Raw genomic sequence first — 20,584 nt, 5'->3', positions numbered from 1 at the left:
AAACTGGCTGAAATGATTCCTAGTGCACTGCAAGCCAATTAACAGTCTCTTTCTCTGAATTGTCAAGAGACAATAGTTTTAGAGCTATTTAAAGGAATAGCACAACTTAAGAAATTTAGGAAATGGAATGAAATTTGCTTGCTATTTTTTTACTTTTCTTTTTTTTTTTTTTATCTACCCTTGAAGTTCATCCTTCACATTGCAATAACTGGCTCACGGTCCCACAGTTTGAACTATCACCCACTGTTAGTTCCTAAGTCTGTTTCCTCCATCCCCTTAATTATTTCCTTATTTAAGCCAACTATGGGTAGATTCCAATCAAAGTTAAGAACTTTGATCTGTTAAATTCATTGGGAGGGAATTATTTAACTGTATGGAATTTAAAAGTACTCAGCTTGACTAAATTGAACCCTGTTTCTTTATCTTTTTAAAAAAAATTCTGTTTGTAGCAGTACTTTGCGGCACATATATTAGAGCCTATATTTTCTGTCTTCCCTCCCAAAATTCTCGTGTTACTTTCTGTTCTCTCAGCCTGTCATTCAGGCATGCAGTCTGGCTTTTATCTTTTGATTCCTCACTTTTTACTTTCATTTAATTTTAATTTCTTGTTTGAGCTTGATCCTTTCCCTCCCCACCCTACCCCTCTTTCCCAAGGTTTTTCAAATTTTTATGCCACTGGATGCTGATGTTTAACTACAAGTACTAATTGTTCCAAGATTATATGTAACTACTTTGGTTATAATTCATCACTGCCTTTACATTTACACCTTGTCTCTGTTTTTGCTTCTCCTGTACCTTTTTTTATTCACCCCTTCATTCTTCATTCCTAAAGTTACTATATCTGAGCTGTAGAAAGTTGGAAGATGCCAAAGAATTACAGAAAACTCTTAACTCTGCTACTGCAATCTGCAATCTTTTACTTTAATATTTTAACTTCGTGCTAAAAGTACCACAAGTCTTGGTTTTTCCATGCTTATTTTTAAAATGTTTATTAAAATTACTTTTTCTTGATTCTTCTCTCTCCTCCCTGTTGAAAATATTAATACTTTGCAAATGTGCCCCGTTGCTTTCACTTTGGGAAGTATAAAGTTCATTCAACTTGGTGGCATGCAGCTGTAATATATTATGTTATTCTGGGATGCAGCCTTAATATTTGTACTGTCTTCACTTTTTTGGGGTACAGAGGTTTGAAGATTCAGTTAAAAAATATTAATAGTTCTATGCCTGACAACCCTGTTGTTTGTATGGGGAATGCATTTTTTTGAGACATCAAGGAGACTGCACAATTGATTTTTTAAAAGTGTAGTTTCACCATTTTCCAACTAAATAAGATATTCAGTTGAAGCAAGAAAAATAACTGACCAACAAATAAGTCATAACCTAAATGTTTTCCCCTGAACATTTTCAGTTCACCTTCCAAGGATTAGTTTTCTTTTCTGTACTTTACTTTTTTTTCTTTTTTTGTATTTCCATTGAATTATTACCAGGTGTAGTTTACTAGATTTATACTTCTTAGTAATTATTTTTGAGTAATAGGATTATTTAGGATTTGGCAAAAACATGATTTCTTAGTAGGCAACTGGAATCTATTAACTGGATTAATATATTGTAGTATATACAATACTAGGTTGATTTTAAAGGGTTTATGTGATGGGCAGAGTTAGGGACTAAATCATACTTAGGATTAGGTTGTAAGTCTTTTCTATTACAAACTCTGGCTTTGTGAATGAACAAATGAAGGACTGTAGCTTGTCTCATTTGTTTTTGTGCCCACTGAAACTTCTAACCAGTTCACAGAATATAATCCAAGAGCTGAGGTTCCTTAACGTTCCCTTCATATGGTTTCTCTAGCTCCGCTATATTTTTCTTAAGTTGATTTAATCACATAGGAAATCTGAAGGAAGGATGACTGACATGAATTGAAGCACAGATGGGAAGCAGGGGAGTACTTCCCAAGGCAAAAAGAAGGAGCTGAGAATTCCTCCCTCAATTGTTTCTCTTCTTCAAGTTCCCATGGAAACATTGGGTTAGAAATATTTATTTTCTAGCACAAAAAATGTGGTCAATTATTAAGCATTCTAACTTCAAAACATTTTGATTAAACATTAATGCATTGGAATAGTTTGATTTTTCAGGTTTAAAAACTAGATTCAGAACTTGAGTCTAATATTATCTAGTTGCAAAATGCTAGAGATTTGTTTAGTCAGATATACAATAGTATCAATTTAAGGGGGGGGACACTATTCCAAAATCCCCATATTAAAATCCTGGTAATTAAAAATATATGTACAAAGTAACATTAATGGTTTTCTTATAAATATTCAAATAAAAGTTTTGCGGGATTTCTCCACTCTAGAAATCATGAAGATCACATATTTTAGGTGTTTCTAAATATTTGTCTATTCTTTAATTGTTTGTTTGAATTTCAGGTTATCTCTGGTGCACCTCTTAAAAAAGAATATACGGAAGAGGTGAGAACATTTCCTGTCCCTATTAAAATCCATTTTTAGAACTAGGCTGTTACTAAATGGCTTAATCCAATATATTGAAAAATCTTTTTCTCCCAATGCCATCCAACTCATACAATAACGTTACCTATGGAGCCCTCCTCATAGTTCCAGAAAGTACAGTTCACAACGCTAAGAATGGGAATATTTGTTTATTTGTTCAATTATTTTGTTCAGTTACATGCTGCAAGCCATAGATTGACCCAAAGCAGTTAACAAGAAAAAAAAATCTAATAAAACTCACTCAAAGTAACCATCATATAATTATCAAAACCATAAGCAAACAGTAAAAAATCAAAATAAGAAGTAGAAAAGTTGTAAAATAAAATTAAATATGCATACATGCATAAAACACATATCAGCAATAAAAATAGGTAGCAAGTAGGGCTGCCATGAGGTGAAAGGTAACAGATAAAAATATATTTTGAAGGGGTATGAACCATGCAAGTTTGACCTTAGTCTTTTGAGATAGTCCAGAAATTCGGGAACACTAGTGGTATTTTTATTGTAAGGCTGCATCAACAGAATATTAATATGCCTTTTGCAACTTTTGTATGTATTATTTTTAAGGGTTGATGATATTAATATGATGATTTATTTAAAACTGTTCTTATTTTCTTGTAAATTGTTCTGGGTTTCAGTAGGAGGAGGAAGATGGAAATTAAATTTGGTATTTAAACAAAGTTGTCTCTGGAATATTTTTATAACAAAGTCCAAGGTTCTGAATATTGTTATGGGTTGCTTAAATAATTAGCGGTGAAAGGATAATATTTCTTGTCTTTCAGAAACACACACTTGTATTTGCATAATCTATTGCCAGTATTTTTCTTCTTTATTTTCACACACTATTTTTTTTCTTTCCATTTAGATTCCAAAGTTGATTCTTTTTTTTTTTTACTTCCCTGGGACCTTGACCTAATTTTTTTTTTTAAATGTATTGTGAGCATGTACATATGCACTTTTTAAGTGGGGCTCCCAAAAACGTTGAAGGTAGCGATGGCCTCAAAATGCTCTGAAAACCTCATACAAGAAGTCCATGTGACCAGCAATTTGAATTCATTAAAACGTCTTGATCAGCCAGTAATAGCACTAAAAATATTGTTACGTAGATATTATCAATGAATATAACTCCATTTATGTATCAGCCATAATGGACTTGTAAGGTTTTCAGTAGAAGAGGTTTCACATTCTAGTCCATATTTCAAGTATCCCCTCAGCTATGGAAATTAACTGAGTGACTTCGGGCCAGTCATTGCCTCTCAGCCCAACCTACTTCAAAAGGTTGCTGCTACGGGAAGAAAATGAACAGAGATCCCTATGTAAGCCATTTGACACTTCTAGAGGGTAGAAAGATATAAATTATTACCCTCAACCTAACGGGAAAGAAAATAATTAATATATAAGATTCAATTCAATTTCCCATACCTTTTTTTCTCTTAGCACATTTTCATTTCTTTACAGGGAGTTTGACAGGCATTTCTGTAGAAACCATAAAACTGGTTTAAGGTACTTGGACATAAGAATTGATGTAGGCAGACAGAATTCATTGCTCTGATCCATATTGTATATTAAAAGCAAAGCAATAAAACATTTTTCTATTAGGAATAAACAAACACAACAAATTTATATTTGTTGTTGGTTTTCTGTCATTTCCCATACAGAATCTCAAGCTGGTGTCAGATGGTTGCAGCAACTTGTTGAAGCAAATTCAAATTACCCAGCAGTTTGGGGTTCCTGTTATTCTGGCTCTTAATGTTTTCAGGTAAAATAATTTGTCTTTTCCACACCTAAGGAAAAAAAATGAGATTATTTTTTTATGTGAACTAGATGTAAATATTCTATCTTTTATTTTTTCTTCTGCAATCAAATTTTTATTAATTAACTATTGTGAGAAGTTGTATGAGGATTGGAGATAGGTGAAGAAGTGAAGAAGAGGCAGCCCAGAGGATGTAGAAATAGAGAAATCGAGGAGAACTAAGGCAAATTAGCAGCTTTCTGACTATTTGGGAGATATTCAGCCCTCACCATATCACAGACATTCTATGTTGGTTCAAGGTTTTACCCATGAGAAAATTTTTTGCAAGTATATGTAAAATTCAAAGTTCTAGCCATCTTTTAACCATTACAAAGTAGACACTGTAGAATAGAATTTTTGAAGTAAACCTGTTTTCAACTTCCTCTGCTTTCTTGAGACCAATGGCATCCTCAGCATAATTCAGTTATATCAAAACCCAAATGCAGTGATATCATTGAGCAAGTACTATCATTAAATTCTTGCATCCCAATGCCTGATGCAAGTAGATAAGGCATGGTATGGTGATGTCATCATGCATATGTTGTGACTTTTAGTCTCTTACCCTTGCCCTTTCTTTTCCCCTCTCCCTTGCAGACATCCATCCTGAAATTCTTACATTAATTTCAATCGAAATATGAGAAGTGTACTAAAAATGTCATATGTTGATCATCTGTCCTTTTCTTTTTTTTACATATTTTATTTTCTAAAATTTGTAATTTGTTTAATGATACCCTATAGTTTATAATAAAATAACAACAACAACAACAGAGTTGGAAGGGACCTTGGAGGTCTTCTAGTCCAACCCCCTGCCCAGGCAGGAAACCCTACACCATTTCAGACAAATGGTTATCCAACATTTTCTTAAAAATTTCCAGTGTTGGAGCATTCACAACTTCTGCAGGCAAGTTGTTCCACTGGTTAATTGTTCTAATTGTCAGGAAATTTCTCCTTAGTTCTAAGTTGCTTCTCTCCTTGATTAGTTTCCACCCATTGCTTCTTGTTCTACCCTCAGGTGCTTTGGAGAATAGTTTGATTCCCTCTTCTTTGTGGCAACCCCTGAAATTAATTTTAATTATTTTAAAAGGCAATTCTGAAAAAGAGACAACCTATCTATCTGAATTATTTATTTGGAATTTCCCCATGTTTTAAAAAACCCGAAAGCAGAGAAGCGACTGGGGCTGCATTCTTCTTCACATTCTTCTTTCGTTTTTCCTGAAGCTGTTCTTTGCTATTAGTGAATATTTCTTAACTATTCGATTTGTAGAAAGAGTTGGAATATTTATTTCAAGGTATGCATGCAGAATTTTGTCTGGTTTTTGCAAGTCTGTAAAGATACTGCCTCCAACCTTGTAGACTATGCAATTATCTTGTTCTGAGTTTTCTGCAAAAAAAAAAAAAAATTAGACATGCTGAGCTTCTGTTTGGATTGACTATACAAATTTTTGGATTCAGACTTGAATAGATGGTAGTAGCTCTTTCATCCAGCCACCTGTTGAATGCATCCAATCAAATACCAGTTTTACAGGTTCTTTTTGATTATACAGGTGTTGATAATCTTCTAAAGTACAGAATAGTTGTCCAAATGCTTAAGATGCCAATGTTGCATTGAGACATAGTTCTTATTATTAAGATAATATCCTAATAATAATTATTAATAATATCCTAATAATAATTAGGATAATAATTTACTAATATTAGTAACACCAAAATGTATACAGAATTTTCCTTTTTAAAAGCTGATGAAAATCATGCTGAATTTATTCAACAATAATAATGGCAATAAAAGTGGAAATTCCAGTAATTCTATTTAAAGCTATATGGTATTTGAGGCAAGAAGTCCCACCCTGTAAGTAATAATTCAGATCTTAATTTGTGCCAGACATGAGTTATAACCAGTCCTGGGGATAGGTCTATGGGGAAAAATGTTGAAATTGACCTGAAATGAGTATGTCTGTCTCATAAAGAAGCAACTATGGTGACTAGTCATATAGAGAATATGAGAACAGAGAACACCTGTATTTTTTCCTAATAATTTTGAATAGCGTTATAACTTCCAATTTTAAAGCACTGAATGTATGTAACAACTTAATTAGGGAGATTGATTGATTGATGTCAGCCCAACAAGTTAGACTACATTAAAAAAACAATACCATATAGTTCATACTTACTTTTATTCTGACTGTGCTTCCCCCTTCCTCATTCTGCCTATGGTCAATGAATACTATAATAAATGAAATAATCCAATAAATATTTTGTGCTGAAAATAATTTATTCTGTGAGATGGCCTGTATTTTCTCACATTATTCTTTTGGCCCACGCTCAAGCTCCTCTTACCTGATCATTACCTTGATAGCAGCTCTTTCTCCAATCCTTCAAAACCATTCTTTATTCTCTCTACAATTATGTACCATTGAATCAGTGTTGACTCTTAGTGACCATAAAGATAGATTTTTTTCTCCAGTATGATCTTGTCCCTAATCTTCAGATCTTCCAATGGTGCACCATCTTCACTGTAACTGAGTCCACTCATCTTGCTGCTGGTCATCCTGGTTTGTTTTTTCCTTCCACATTTCCCATCATTAAAGCAATAGAATAGAATAGAATAGAATAGAATAGAATAGAATAGAATAGAATAGAATAGAATAGAATAGAATAGAATAGAATAGAATAGTTGAAAGGGACCTTGGAGGTCTTCTAGTCCAATGCCCTGCTTAGGCAAGAAACCCTACACCATTTCAGACAAATGGTTATTCAATCTCTTCTTAAAAACTTCCAATGTTGGAGCATTTACAACTTTTAGAGGAAATTGTTCCACTGATTAATTGTTCAAACTGTCAGGAAATTTCTCCTTAGTTCTAAGTTGCTTCTTTCCTTGATTAGTTTCCACCCATTGCTTCTTGACCTGCCCTCAAATGCTTTGGAGAATAGCTTGACTCCCTCTTCTTTGTGCCAACCCCTGAGATACTGGAACACTGCTATCATGTCTCCCCTAGTCCTTCTTTTCATTAAACTAGACATACCCAGTTCCTGCAACCGTTCTTCATATGTTTTAGCCTCCAGTCCCCTAATCATCTTTGTTGCTCTTCTCTGCACTCTTTCTAGAGTCTCAACATCTTTTTTACATCGTGGCAACCAAAACTGGATGCAGTATTCCAAGTGTGGCCTTACCAAGGCATTATAAAGTGGCACTAACACTTCACGTGATCTTGATTATATCCCTCTGTTTATGCATCCTAGAATTTTGTTGGCTTTTTTGGCAGCTGCTGCACACTGTTGGCTCAGTTTCTACTATTGAGCTACATACTATTAGTTCTTAGTCAATTAAGAGGAACAGGAAAATTATTGGGTGGAGGCTAAAGAAAAGGAGGGGGAAAAAAGATCAGCTCCTGACCTTTTTAGCAAACCAGTGTCTTTTGCCATGATTAATTTGTAGGTATTGGTAGATATTTGAGCTCATCATGTGTGTATAAATTACTTTGCTCTTACTGGGATTGCTTACCTGTCATGGCATTAAAAATAACACAGACCATTGCAGCATCCCCATGGTCATGTGATTTACTTTCAGATGCTTAACAACTGGTTCATATTTATGACAGTCGCAGTTCCTGGGGTCATTGGATCATCTTCTACAACCTTCTGATAAGCGAAGTCAACAGGGAAGCCAGATTCATTTAACAACCGTGTGACTAATTTAACAGCTCCAGTGATTCACTTAACAAATGGGAACGAAAGTTGTAAAATGGGGCAAAACTCACTCGGCAATTTTCTTACTTAGCAACATAAATTCTGGGGTCAATTGTGGTCGTAAGTCAAGGAGTATGTGTATGTGATCAGAGCCCGTTTAAAGGGGCCATATCATATGGAGTTAGTCCAGACAATTTCTTCTCAAGCAGAATAGCAGGCAAAAGCAAGCTATAGGTATCTGTGTTACATGCATAAAAATGAAGAAGGTACAACTGCTTGTCTATGTAGCTGGGTTTTGAGGTAGACAGGCCCACCCAGAGGCTAAGTAGAGTTTTCCTGCATGGTGAATAGTGCTGACAGCAGAAAGGTCTACTTCCTCTAAAGCACATTGTCCTTCCTCTTCCTCCACCATTCTGCAGGAGTCCATCTGTGATATTACTCTAAGCCTGGGTGGGAGGCTCCAAACCTGATGTTGCATTGAACCCCCAAATTCCTTAAACCAACCCTGCCTACGATTAATGAATACCATTGCAAATGAAATAATCCAAAACTCTTTTGTTGGCAGAACGGATTCGCCTGCTGAGATTAATTTAGTCTGTAAAATAGCCAAAGAGTCTGGAGCTTTTGATGCAGTCCCTTGCCGGCACTGGTCAGAGGGGGGCAGAGGAGCTATGGAATTGGCTGAAGCTGTAAGGAGAGCTGCTAACCAACAGAGCGACTTCAGATATCTCTATGACCTGGAGGTAAGCAAAGTTGCAAGAGGCAAAACGTGATGATGATGCCTGTAGTCACTCAGTCATTATATCTAGCAGTACCTAACGTGGGTGCGCATGTGTGAGTGCGCACATGCCTTTGAGTCAGGTTTATTCCTGGTGATGGCCTTGACAAGTCCCTGCAGTTTTCTTGGCAAGCTTTTTCAGAAATGGACTGTTCTATTTTGAGTTCGGATCACTATTTGGGAATTAAAACGCTACTATAGTAGTTGAAACAGACCACTTCAACTGTAAAACAACTGTTTTGATCTCAAAATGTGGCATTTCAGATTGGTGATGGTTTGAATTAAAACATTTTGCACTCCCTTTTTCAGTAAATATCTGTCCCTTTCCACCCTTACAGTATGTAACTCAAGTGTGTTTCTGTTTAGGAAAATATTTTGGATAAGCATAAGATCTTTACTATCCCCTTCATCCAATTGCCAAAAGTCAGAAAGAAACTTTCGTTTATTTTCAAATCCTTCTTTGAGAGCAGCAATGTCATTTTTAGTATGAGACATAAGGTAAAATTTAAATATAACCTTTGCTCAGAAGTTGGGGGTGGGGGGAGTTCCTCTCACAAGGAACAAAATGGGAGACACCCTGATTGAGGTTGCGCTTCAGAAAACCCTGCAAGATCCTACCAGACAAGCGGAGACTTTTCTACCTGCTCTTTCTAATTCAGCCTCTCCCATGCCTCCTCAAAAGCATAAAAGTTTCTGTGCTAAAGATGCATTTAAATGGAAAATTGGCAAAAAAAGAAACAACCTCTCTGTTCACGTAGGGCTAGAGTACCATCCTTCTTAATCCCAGCCAATAATTCTTTCTCTCGTAGAGGTCTATGTATGTAAGCACTTTAGTCTCCTCCACATGTTTTTAAATTTTGTTGCTGGTGTGATCTATAGTTGACACTCTTGTCAACTCCATGGAATTTTGTAACACAATCATCTTGTGCATCATTATTCCAAGATGTATTTTTAAAGAGTATAGAACTCCCTCCTGTTACTTACTATTCATTTTCCATGTGATAAATTACTATTTAACAAAAGCTGATGTCACACTATTGTCTCTCGGTTCATATCGTTATCCATTTTATCATTGGGTTGCCTTCACATCTTCTGACACCGGTGAATCTAAGTAGGACCATCCTTCCTGGAGAACTGTAGCATTTTTATCTTTTTGCTGTACTTAGCAAAGTCCCATGAGATTGGCTACAAAGAAACGATTTAGTGCTAACCTTGACTTAGTTTAGGAGTTCTGTAAAATAGCATTCTTGAAAGAGGCTGCGTATGTCTAGGAGTATCTAGATAGGAAATAAGGAGGTAGGGGATATTGAGACAAGGCTATATATTCTCACTTTGTTTATTCAATTTATATTCTGAAGATGTTGGAAGAAAATGAGTATGGTTTCAAAATTGGAGGAAGACACATCAATAATCTGTACTATGCTGATGACTGTGCTCCAATAGCTGAACATGCAGATGATTCAGAAATTCTAGTAATGAAAATCAAGCAGCATAGTGAAAAACATAGGCTTAAATTTAAAACGATGGAAGACCAAAGTAATTATAATAAGTACAGCCTTAGAATTGACAATGAAGATACTGAAGGGATAAATAGCAAGGAAAGCAATAGTCAAAAATATGTGACTGATAACATTTGGAAGGGTAGTATTGAAAATCTTGACAAGGATATTCAGATACGAGGATGGGTTGTATCTACAAACATCAGATTTGTGCATGCAATAGTTTTTCCTCTGACCCTCTATGAAGAAAGCAAAAGTTGAACTTTGAAGAATCAGCTTAGAAAAAGTATTGATGCTTTTGAACCTTGGAGCAGACTCCCAAGAACAGTATGGATAGTCAAGAAAAAAAGTAGATCAACCGATCAGCCCAGGGTTCTCACTCAAGACACAAATATCCAAACCCAAACTATCCTATTTCAAATACATTATACAAAGTTCTAACTGTCTTAAGAAGTCCCTATGTTGTGACCCAAGTTCCTGGACCCGGACTCCTGGACTCGGATGATTCAGAAAGTGAGGGAGAAGACCTGGCCAGCCCTGCTTCTCGTGAGCCCTTTCCCTCCCTGGCACCCACTCAAAGGGAGGAGGAGGGGCCGGCAAAGCCTGATTCCATGGAGCCTCCTTCTGATTTGGCAACGCCCCAAAAACAGTTTTGGAGTGATGCAAGATTACGAAGACGGGACCGGCGTGCGCAGCAGCGGAAGAGTTGGGACAAAGCCAAGTCATAATTGTCATGCAGTGACATCTGCAGAGACTATAAATAGGAGGCGGGACTTCCTGGTTTTTTGTCTTGGACAAAGTAATGAATTTGCGCGGGCAATCTGTATCAACGGAGGGAAGAATATATTCGTGAGTAATTCTGGCCTTATCTGTAATTTCCTCGTTATCTCCAGAAACTTGGCAGGCCCGTGGGTAGACGTAGCCAGGACATTTATATATATGTAAATAAATCAGAAAAGAGGCCTCTGACTGACTCTTTGCTGGGAGTATTGGGGGAAGGGAAACAGAACACCCTAATGTTTTGGAAAGGTAAAAGGGAAACCAACATGTGAAGTTAATGGATTCAGTTACAGTGGAGATGGACGCTATGTTGAAAGACATAAAGGACAGATATATATTGTCCTGGAGAAAATGTATGTATGTGATTGCTAACAGTTAAAATAAACTTGATGGCACTTAATCAAAATAGGAGATTACTAGAAGACATCTGTAAATCCATATTAACTTTCCAAGAAGACTTTCAGTGAAGTCATCTTATATCTTCCTTACATCTACTGTCAGGAACTGAGCGAAGACAGAACAAAATTCAAGGTGCTGACCAGGCGTGGGCTTCAGATCCTTTAGCAATGGGTTCCCTGCCCCGTTGCTAGGTGGGTGTGGGCATGGTGGGCATGGCCTAGTCGGCTGCCTGCCTGCACATAGCATAGGGGGAGACATTTTTCACCCTCCAGAGGCTTTCCTCGAGCCTCCAGGAGGGCAAAAACTGCTTCCCCCCTGGGTCCTCTGGAGGCCAGAAACAGGCCCATTTCCGGACTTCTGGAACTTCCAGGAGGCCTGTTTTTTGCCCTCCCCAAACTCTGGAGGTTTTCCTTGCGCCTCGGGGTCCAGAAGACCTCCGGAAGCTGGAAATAAGCTCATTTCTGGACTTCTGGAACCTCCAGTAGGCCCGCCTTTTGCCCTCCCAGACCCTTTGCATGGCCCTTGCACTTACCTGGAATGATAAACGGGCTGCGTGGAGACTCCTGGGAGGGGAGGGGTGGGCTTGACCAGCCAGGAGTGGCATTTGGGGGTTCACCGAACCCCGGCAATCCTTGGTTAGAGGATCGGTCGAACCCTGCCGAACTCTCAGGAGCCCACCCCTGATTCTCACACATTCTAGTGAGAGTGAAATTCCTGTAACATTATCCTGGGATATGTATATTTGCCTTACTTGCAAGTTTATAATTAAGACATTAGCATTTGTTAATTTCTCTCAATAATTATAATCAGGATTATATTTAATTTGCTTTCCAAGTTTCCAAATTCAGTAGTCTTTAGACAAATTAATTAAATTGGCATATAGCACTGAATTAATAATGCTTTAGTGTTAACATAATCTAAAAAAATTATTTGCTCCTTTGATATTTTCTGAATTTTTGCATATCTTTTCCATTGAATGTTATTAGAGCTTCATGTAGATCTTATTGAGAATTTGAACAAGTAATACCTAAGTTTGTTACTTGTTTCTTATTATAGGGATAGTTATGTGAATACCTTATCAGGGCAGATTTGAGCCAGCCATATCCTATATAAATCTCATTAATCTAACCAGACCTTCCAGTTCCTGAAACTCATCATGCCCTGCTAAAACAATTCTGGAGACCACCATAAAAAATCATTTGTAAAAAAATTACAAAACCATTTCTAAAGCTCTGAGTTTCCATCAGTTTACCATCAGAATATAGTTTTGAAATGAAGATTTGTAAGAATCTTTGTAAGAGCAACAAAGATGATTAGGGGACTGGAGGCTAAAATATATGAAGAACGGCTGCAGGAACTGGGTATGTCTCGTTTAATGAAAAGAAGGACTATGGTAAGATGGAATAAGATGTGAATAAGCTGAAAAGGGTACAAAAGCCAGATAAGCACTATTCCTATTAATACAGGACTCATATTAGAGAGACAAATGTGCTTATTTGTGAGAGGAACCATCATGAAGCAAAAGTCACACATAGCCTAACCGCAGATAGCACGGCAGGAAACTTACTTGGATGGAAACTTAGATAGCTTCGCAAGAAACCTGTGCCTTAGTTAGAAATAGGGAACAAGTTATTTAGCTTTTTAGAGCATAACAACAAGGGAGGGCAGCTGGGATAAGGAGCTGAGATGAGGGGTTGTCAACATTATAACCAGTCATGATATGTTAAATGTATGTATAACCATATACAGCAAATTGTTTTTCTCTTACCTGTTTCCTGTACTTGGAAAAGTGTAAGAATGTCTGTGTCAGAACTCATCGGTGTTCAGTATTGCTTACCTTTCATGCGACTGAACCTTGTGCAATAAACCTGTTCTGCTCACCCAGGAATTCTCTGTGTATCCCTAAATTCCATAACAAGGGGAGACATGATAGCAGTGTTCCGATATCTCAGAGGCTGTCACAAAGAAGACGGAGTCCGGCTATTCTCCAAAGCACCTAATGGCAGGACAAGAAGCAATGGGTGGAAACTAATCAAGGAGAGAAGCAACTTAGAACTAAGGAGAAATTTCTGGACAATTAGAACAATTAATCAGTGGAACAACTTGCCTCCAGAAATTGTGAATGCTCCAACACTGGAAATTTTTAAGAAGATATTGGATAACCCCTTGTCTGAAGTGGTGTAGGGTTTCCTGCCTAAGCAGGGGGTTGGACTAGAAGACCTCCAGGGTCCCTTCCAACTCTGTTATTCTGTTTTCTGTTTCCAAAGAGTAGCTGTGTTGTCAACCCAACCCCTTCCCTTCCTCTTCTCAGTTGCTACCCATGGCCTTTTCCTGCTCTTGCTCTCCCCACCCCCCACCCCAAACTTCTCCTGTGATTCAGAACAGCTTCATTTAAGACTGGATCTGGAACAAAAGAGACTTTACATGATAGCTATTATTTGTCTTTCTGAACTATTTCTTTCATGTTCTCAAGCACCAGGTGGGAAGGGGCTGGATATTGCTAGATGGAAATAAATCTTTTTTTTTAACCACAGGTGGAGGTGTAGATTCATGTTACAGTTAAACTTTCATGAGCTCTTTATTCCCTGTATTATGAAACCAGATCTGCCCAAGAAGGGTGCTTTGAGTGTAAGAATCTCTCTGTGATCCACATGGCTTGTAAAGTAAAAAGAAAAATATGAAATTACAAACAGATTTATGAAAGGGTAATAGAAAAGTGACAACAAAAAGAAATGAAAGCTGCAAACTGCTGAATCAGCTGCTGTTTTAGCACCAGGCTAAAATCTCAATCCAGAGCACCTTGAACTTTGTTCTGTCTTGGCTCAGTGCCTGACAGTAGATATAAGGAAGATATAAGATGGCTTCACTGAGCCTCTGACAAAGGGCTATTTATTATTTCTCCCAGCCTACACAGAAATGGAAATGCTAATTTCCAAGCTCAAGGCTATTTTACAAATGTGCATGTATGTGTGCGTCTGTGTATATGCCATTCTTGTTGTCGTGATACCACAGATTAATAAAAGAAACATAACAATCAAAAACAGTCAACTTCACTCTAATCAAAGAGTTTTAATCTGAAAGCATCCAGGAAGGTGCTCACATTATACAGTGATTCAGTTGTTATTCTTCATGGCTCCTTGAATTTCCCTTGTGCAGAAAATAATGTTGTTATTTAGAATACTGGGGTTTGGCCCATGTGGGAAAGGAAGGAGGAAAGGAAGTATCCAGATTTAAGGCATGTAGAGATGTAATATCTAAATAACTATGAGATTATAACAGCAGAGATAGATAACCCTCAGCCTTAAACCTGCATATGTTTTACATCTGCTTCTTTCTGAACAGCGGATAGAGAAATGTAGTGTCAAAACGCAAAGCATATACCATGTTTCCCCAAAAATAAGAACCTTTCTTATATTTTTTGAACCCTAAAATAAGCATTTTTGCCTTATTGCTACACGCTCAAAAGCCCGATTAGGGGATGTCTTATTTGGGGGGGGAAACAGGGTATATAATCCCATCCACAGTGGAATAAGAAAACAAATACAAATTTAATTAATTAATTAATCTCCTGTTACAAATGTTATGTCACAAATCCAAAAAAAAAAGTGATTGGATTGAACAGCACTCTTTCTCTTACACTTCAAAATCATTTCTTTCTATTGAAAGAAAGCGAAACCATGGGCATTTTTTTAAAAAAGGTAATTTTGATTAAACTCTGGAAGTGTTATCAGGGTCACCTATAAATGTCTCAGAGCTAGGGCTGGATTAAAAAACAGGCAGGTCCTGGTTTTAAAATTGTGAAGAATTCCTGCTACGAAACTATGTGATCAGGCTTGATAAATCGACACAGCTTGAAAATTAATGAGTAATTACGATCGGCCTCTCCTCTCCCCTTCTCTCCCTCAGCCTTGCCCCACAGAATCCTCCCCTATCCTATCCCCTCCTTTCCTCAGCCTTGCCCCACAGAATTCTTCCCATCCTCTCCCCTTCTCTCCCTCAGCCTTGCCCCACAGAATCCTCCCCTTATCCTCTCCCCTTCTCTCCCTCAGCCTTGCCCCACAGAATCCTCCCCTTATCCTCTCCCCTCCTTTCCCTCAGCCTTGCCCCACAGAATTCTCCCCTATCCTATCCCCTCCTTTCCCTCAGCCTTGCCCCACAGAATCCTCCCCATCCTCTCCCCTTCTCTTCCTCAGCCTTGCCCCACAGAAGCCTGTCCTATGCTATCCCATTCTCTCCAGAGATTCAATATTTTCAAGTTGGGAGGGGGAGTAGAACGTCTAAATAATTAGCATCAGAGCATGTTATAATAATATAGGAAATGCTAATGCTCTGATGGTCATTTCATAAATTTGTCTTTCCAATATTGAAGGACTAATGAGAAGGTTATAATTTTTCATGTTATAATGCACAGTTTTTAAAAACTATGGACTTTGGAAAATATTAAAATTTGTCTCAAAGTCAGATTAATTTATCTAATGGCTTAATAGCAGCATTTGAAAAGGAGGCAAAATCCATAATATAAGCCAAAGGCTCTTGTACTGAAATTATTTGGCATTCATACCTATCAACATGGTGAATTCCAGAGCATGTCTAAATAACTGTGACAAATCAAATTTTGCTTTTGCCTGTGTTTGCCTTCATTTTCATAATTACCGTGGACTTTAAATACTCAGGATGTTATAGAGTTGCAAAAAAAAAAATTCATCAGGTACATTCAGATTACAGTAAAAAAAATCAAGTTCTTAATCCGTAGTTTGTAAACTATTGTGTTTATACAACTGCCAATAAACTTGGGTCACTGAAATCTATTATCATGTTAGTTGGTGTCACATCACATTCATCTATAAATGGCCTGTTCACTATGTGTTTAATATACTGTGAAAACTCTAATGAAATCCTCTTCACCCTGTCCTGGGAGATTCTGTAATTTAGTTAATATTTTGTTTAGAAAAGGAGTAAATGCACATTATTTCCTTCTCACAGAGGCTTAACTGATTAGTCTGCTTCCCTGCAATTTTTGAAACATTAGTGAAGCTTTGTTGCTGGGGCTCCCTTGTGCTTGGAAAAACCCACTGCAGGCATAATTGGAATAAATATTAGGATGCTTAAATATTTGAACACAGCTCAAACAGCAACCCACGCACTTTCGTTCTGGACACAAAAAAATGTTAAATATAATTGAGCAGTCTCAAAATAAATCCCTTAAAAAATATCTATTTTGCTAACTAGAATTAATTTGAACGCTCTAGAACTTTTATAAAAAGTAATAGCTGTTGTCCATGTTGTCTCTGTAAACAAACATGAAGGAGGATTGGGAGCTGCCCATATGTTCATGTGGATGAAAATTAGAAGATTGGTTTTAACCAGAGCAGCCTGACTCCAATCATCAGGTCATATGTTTCAGTAGCATTTGGTTTTGAATGAATTAGTCCATGTTTCTGATATACTGTAGCTTGTGATTTTAATTTAGCTGTTTAGAAATTAAACTAAAACAAGTTACTTTTGTCTCATTGCAATTGTTAAAATGGGCACAAAATATTTCGCATTTATTCCCATCTCAGGAACAGAAATATAAGAGAATTTTGGTTCTTTGGTTATGTCACTAATGTTTTTCTAAATACAGGTAGTCCTCGACTTACCACCAGAACTGAGCCCCAAATTTTTGTTGCTAAGCAAGACAATTGTTAAGTGAGTTTTGTCCCATTTTACAGCCTTTTAATAACTGCCACAGTTATTAAATTAAACTTAAATTATTAAGTTATTAATAATTGCCTTACACAGTGTAAGCCGCCCTGAGTCTTCGGAGAAGAGCGGGATATAAATGTAAAAAAAATCAAGTTCTTAATCCGTAGTTTGTAAACTATTGTGTTTATACAACTGCCAATAAACTTGGGTCACTGAAATCTATTATCATGTTAGTTGGTGTCACATCACATTCATCTATAAATGGCCTGTTCACTATGTGTTTAATATACTGTGAAAACTCTAATGAAATCCTCTTCACCCTGTCCTGGGAGATTCTGTAATTTAGTTAATATTTTGTTTAGAAAAGGAGTAAATGCACATTATTTCCTTCTCACAGAGGCTTAACTGATTAGTCTGCTTCCCTGCAATTTTTGAAACATTAGTGAAGCTTTGTTGCTGGGGCTCCCTTGTGCTTGGAAAAACCCACTGCAGGCATAATTGGAATAAATATTAGGATGCTTAAATATTTGAACACAGCTCAAACAGCAACCCACGCACTTTCGTTCTGGACACAAAAAAATGTTAAATATAATTGAGCAGTCTCAAAATAAATCCCTTAAAAAAATATCTATTTTGCTAACTAGAATTAATTTGAACGCTCTAGAACTTTTATAAAAAGTAATAGCTGTTGTCCATGTTGTCTCTGTAAACAAACATGAAGGAGGATTGGGAGCTGCCCATATGTTCATGTGGATGAAAATTAGAAGATTGGTTTTAACCAGAGCAGCCTGACTCCAATCATCAGGTCATATGTTTTAGTAGCATTTGGTTTTGAATGAATTAGTCCATGTTTCTGATATACTGTAGCTTGTGATTTTAATTTAGCTGTTTAGAAATTAAACTAAAACAAGTTACTTTTGTCTCATTGCAATTGTTAAAATGGGTACAAAATATTTTGCATTTATTCCCATCTCAGGAACAGAAATATAAGAGAATTTTGGTTCTTTGGTTATGTCACTATTGTTTTTCTAAATACAGGTAGTCCTCGACTTACCACCAGAACTGAGCCCCAAATTTTTGTTGCTAAGCAAGACAATTGTTAAGTGAGTTTTGTCCCATTTTACAGCCTTTTAATAACTGCCACAATTATTAAATTAAACTTAAATTATTAAGTTATTAATAATTGCCTTACACAATGTAAGCCGCCCTGAGTCTTCGGAGAAGAGCGGGATATAAATGTAAAAAAATAATAATAATTAGGTGAGTCACTGCAGTTAAGTTAGTAACGTGGTTGTTCAATGTAGGTCCAATGCAGGTTCTAACGTGGTTGTCAGACAATCCAAAAAGGTGATCACATGACCCTGGGACACTGCAACCATCATAAATACACTACATGCCAGTTGCCAAGTGCTCGAATTTTGATCATGTGAGCATGGGAATGCTGCAACAGTCGTAAGGGTGAAAAATGATCATGTCATTTTTTTCATTGCCATTATAACTTTGAATGTCCACTAAACGGATAGTTGTAAGTCACGAACAACCTGTAGTTTTCTGTATCGAAGTATGTATGTTACAAAGACAGCTATGCTTTGAAATATGTGTAACTTATGGAAATGAAACAGATTTTCTTCAGTTATTTATTTTTCAAGATAAAGATTGCAGAGCCCTGAAAGTTTCCAATTATATTATAAAAGCTTCTGGATACTGTAGCTTTACTAGGTTTTGCTGTTAAGGTTTCCAAGCCTGTTTTTACATGTATAAGAACTAGAAACTTGCTTACCATCAAAGAAAAAAAATTTCAGGACACCAGATAATATGCCTAATATAATGCTTCTATACGAACTTAAGCAATTATTGTAATTCTATCTCAAAAATATTCTCCTGGAATACAATTACTTTTAAAAGTCCCATTAAACTGGAATTTGATATAACTAGCCACCAGTGAGCAGCTTTCTGCTTCAAATGTTAGTATGACCTTTTGAGACTGCTTGAAATTCAAAATGTCAATTCCGTTGTAGCATTGGCCTTTTGAATCTAAGGCAGTAGTACCTGTTTGTATGGATGGTCTTTAAATTTGGATATATTCATCATAAATTATCCCATTATCAGGGAAGAGAATACATCCCCAAATGCAATACAATCTGAAAATATTTTCTTGTGTAACATATACTTCAATGTTCAACTTTTGTGGTGTGTTGTCTGTAAATCAGACTGAGTTCTATATTCCTTTTATTTATTTTTTGTCTATTCTTTTATATCAGTATCTTTTTCTTTGAACTGGTTTATAGAAATCTGGATAGCTTTTGGGAATTCCTTGAATTATCACAAGCCCTACAACCATGTAGCTAGTGCCTGGAGGATTATTATTATCATTATGACTTTCATTACGATTATTATTTGAAAAGATCTACTTGCTTGATAGGTTTGTGCCATACATTTGTATATGTTATCTGTGAACAACAAAGAAAAAGCAGAGTAGTCCTGGAAGTGAACTTTCACTGAACCACACCATTGCCACACTTCTAAAGTTTTGGAAACTCTTCGAACAAAGTAAAAAGCAGTATCATCACAGAAAAGAGCTTTTGGGGGTATTTTCAAAACAGAAGAGAAACTAATCATTTACATTACTTTTGTGCTGTTGGTTGCCCTAAGTTATTTGCCTAATGTGGGTGGCCATGTAAATGTTCTAAATAAATAAATAATAGAGAGAAAAAAAGCCTACATTAAACACAACTACTGCATATTGGAATAAAAAAAAACATGATTTTTTTTTAAAGGAGACATTCAGTAGAGCAGAAGAATCCAGTACAATTTCAACCTCTATAATTTCTACCTCTAGTCGATAGAAGACTTGGAAGACTGTAGTATCCATCCATCAAAACTTTCTAGAAGTTTGATTGGTATTTCTGTGCAAACAGAGTTTGAGGCTTAAAACATCATAGCACATGTACTGAAACATCAACCATGAGTTGTAGGCCAGAGGGACAAGGCTGCCCAATGAAAATACAATCATGAACATAATGTTAATGGCTAAAAAAACCAGAGAAGGGCCAAAATATTTTGTATTGTCACAGAGTGATAAATTTGTCTTGGATTTAATGTGAGGTCTAAGGTTACCTTCCTCCTCCCTTGTTTTTTTTTTTTTTAATAAAGGAATGTGATAATAAGAATCTTTCCAGAACTGAAGGATGAGATTGAGCCTTGGCATTTGGTACCAAAGCAATGAATCACTATAGGACAATATAGAGCTGTAGAGATGGCACAAAGCTAGGGCACCAAAAGCCCAGCAGTACTTAATCAATGCGCTACTGATTCCTGTGGCAAAATGCCCTCTGCTCCAAACATTTGTGTTGGCTGCTTCTTAATCATAGAAGGAGATATCATGGCTTCTTAATCATAGAAGAAAATATTGTGGCAGTAGCTGTGGTTAATTTGTGTATATGCTGAATGTGGTAAT

General features: G+C 36.6%; 1 protein-coding gene across 2 annotated transcripts in view; it reads left to right on the top strand.

The window, feature by feature from the left end:
• The window catches only part of MTHFD1L (methylenetetrahydrofolate dehydrogenase (NADP+ dependent) 1 like), a 138,118-nt gene that overhangs the window by 80,991 nt on the left and 36,543 nt on the right, over positions 1 to 20,584 (top strand). The window contains exons 22-24 of one of the 2 annotated variants that reach the window (XR_009153498.1): positions 1,890 to 2,026; positions 2,430 to 2,471; positions 4,169 to 4,260. Coding sequence is in view for 1 of the 2 variants with exons in the window: in XM_058169615.1 (XP_058025598.1) it covers positions 2,430 to 2,471; positions 4,169 to 4,269; positions 8,552 to 8,729 (321 nt within the window). In the remaining variant the exon portion in view is untranslated. Of the gene's footprint in view, positions 1 to 1,889; positions 2,027 to 2,429; positions 2,472 to 4,168; positions 4,270 to 8,551; positions 8,730 to 20,584 lie in introns of those variants that run through there. The other variant, XM_058169615.1, reaches the window with a different exon arrangement.

The sequence above is a fragment of the Ahaetulla prasina genome, chromosome 1 (genome assembly GCF_028640845.1).
Source record: "Ahaetulla prasina isolate Xishuangbanna chromosome 1, ASM2864084v1, whole genome shotgun sequence".
Classification (NCBI taxonomy): Eukaryota; Metazoa; Chordata; class Lepidosauria; order Squamata; family Colubridae; genus Ahaetulla; species Ahaetulla prasina.
This window is presented reverse-complemented; position numbering and strand designations above follow the sequence as displayed.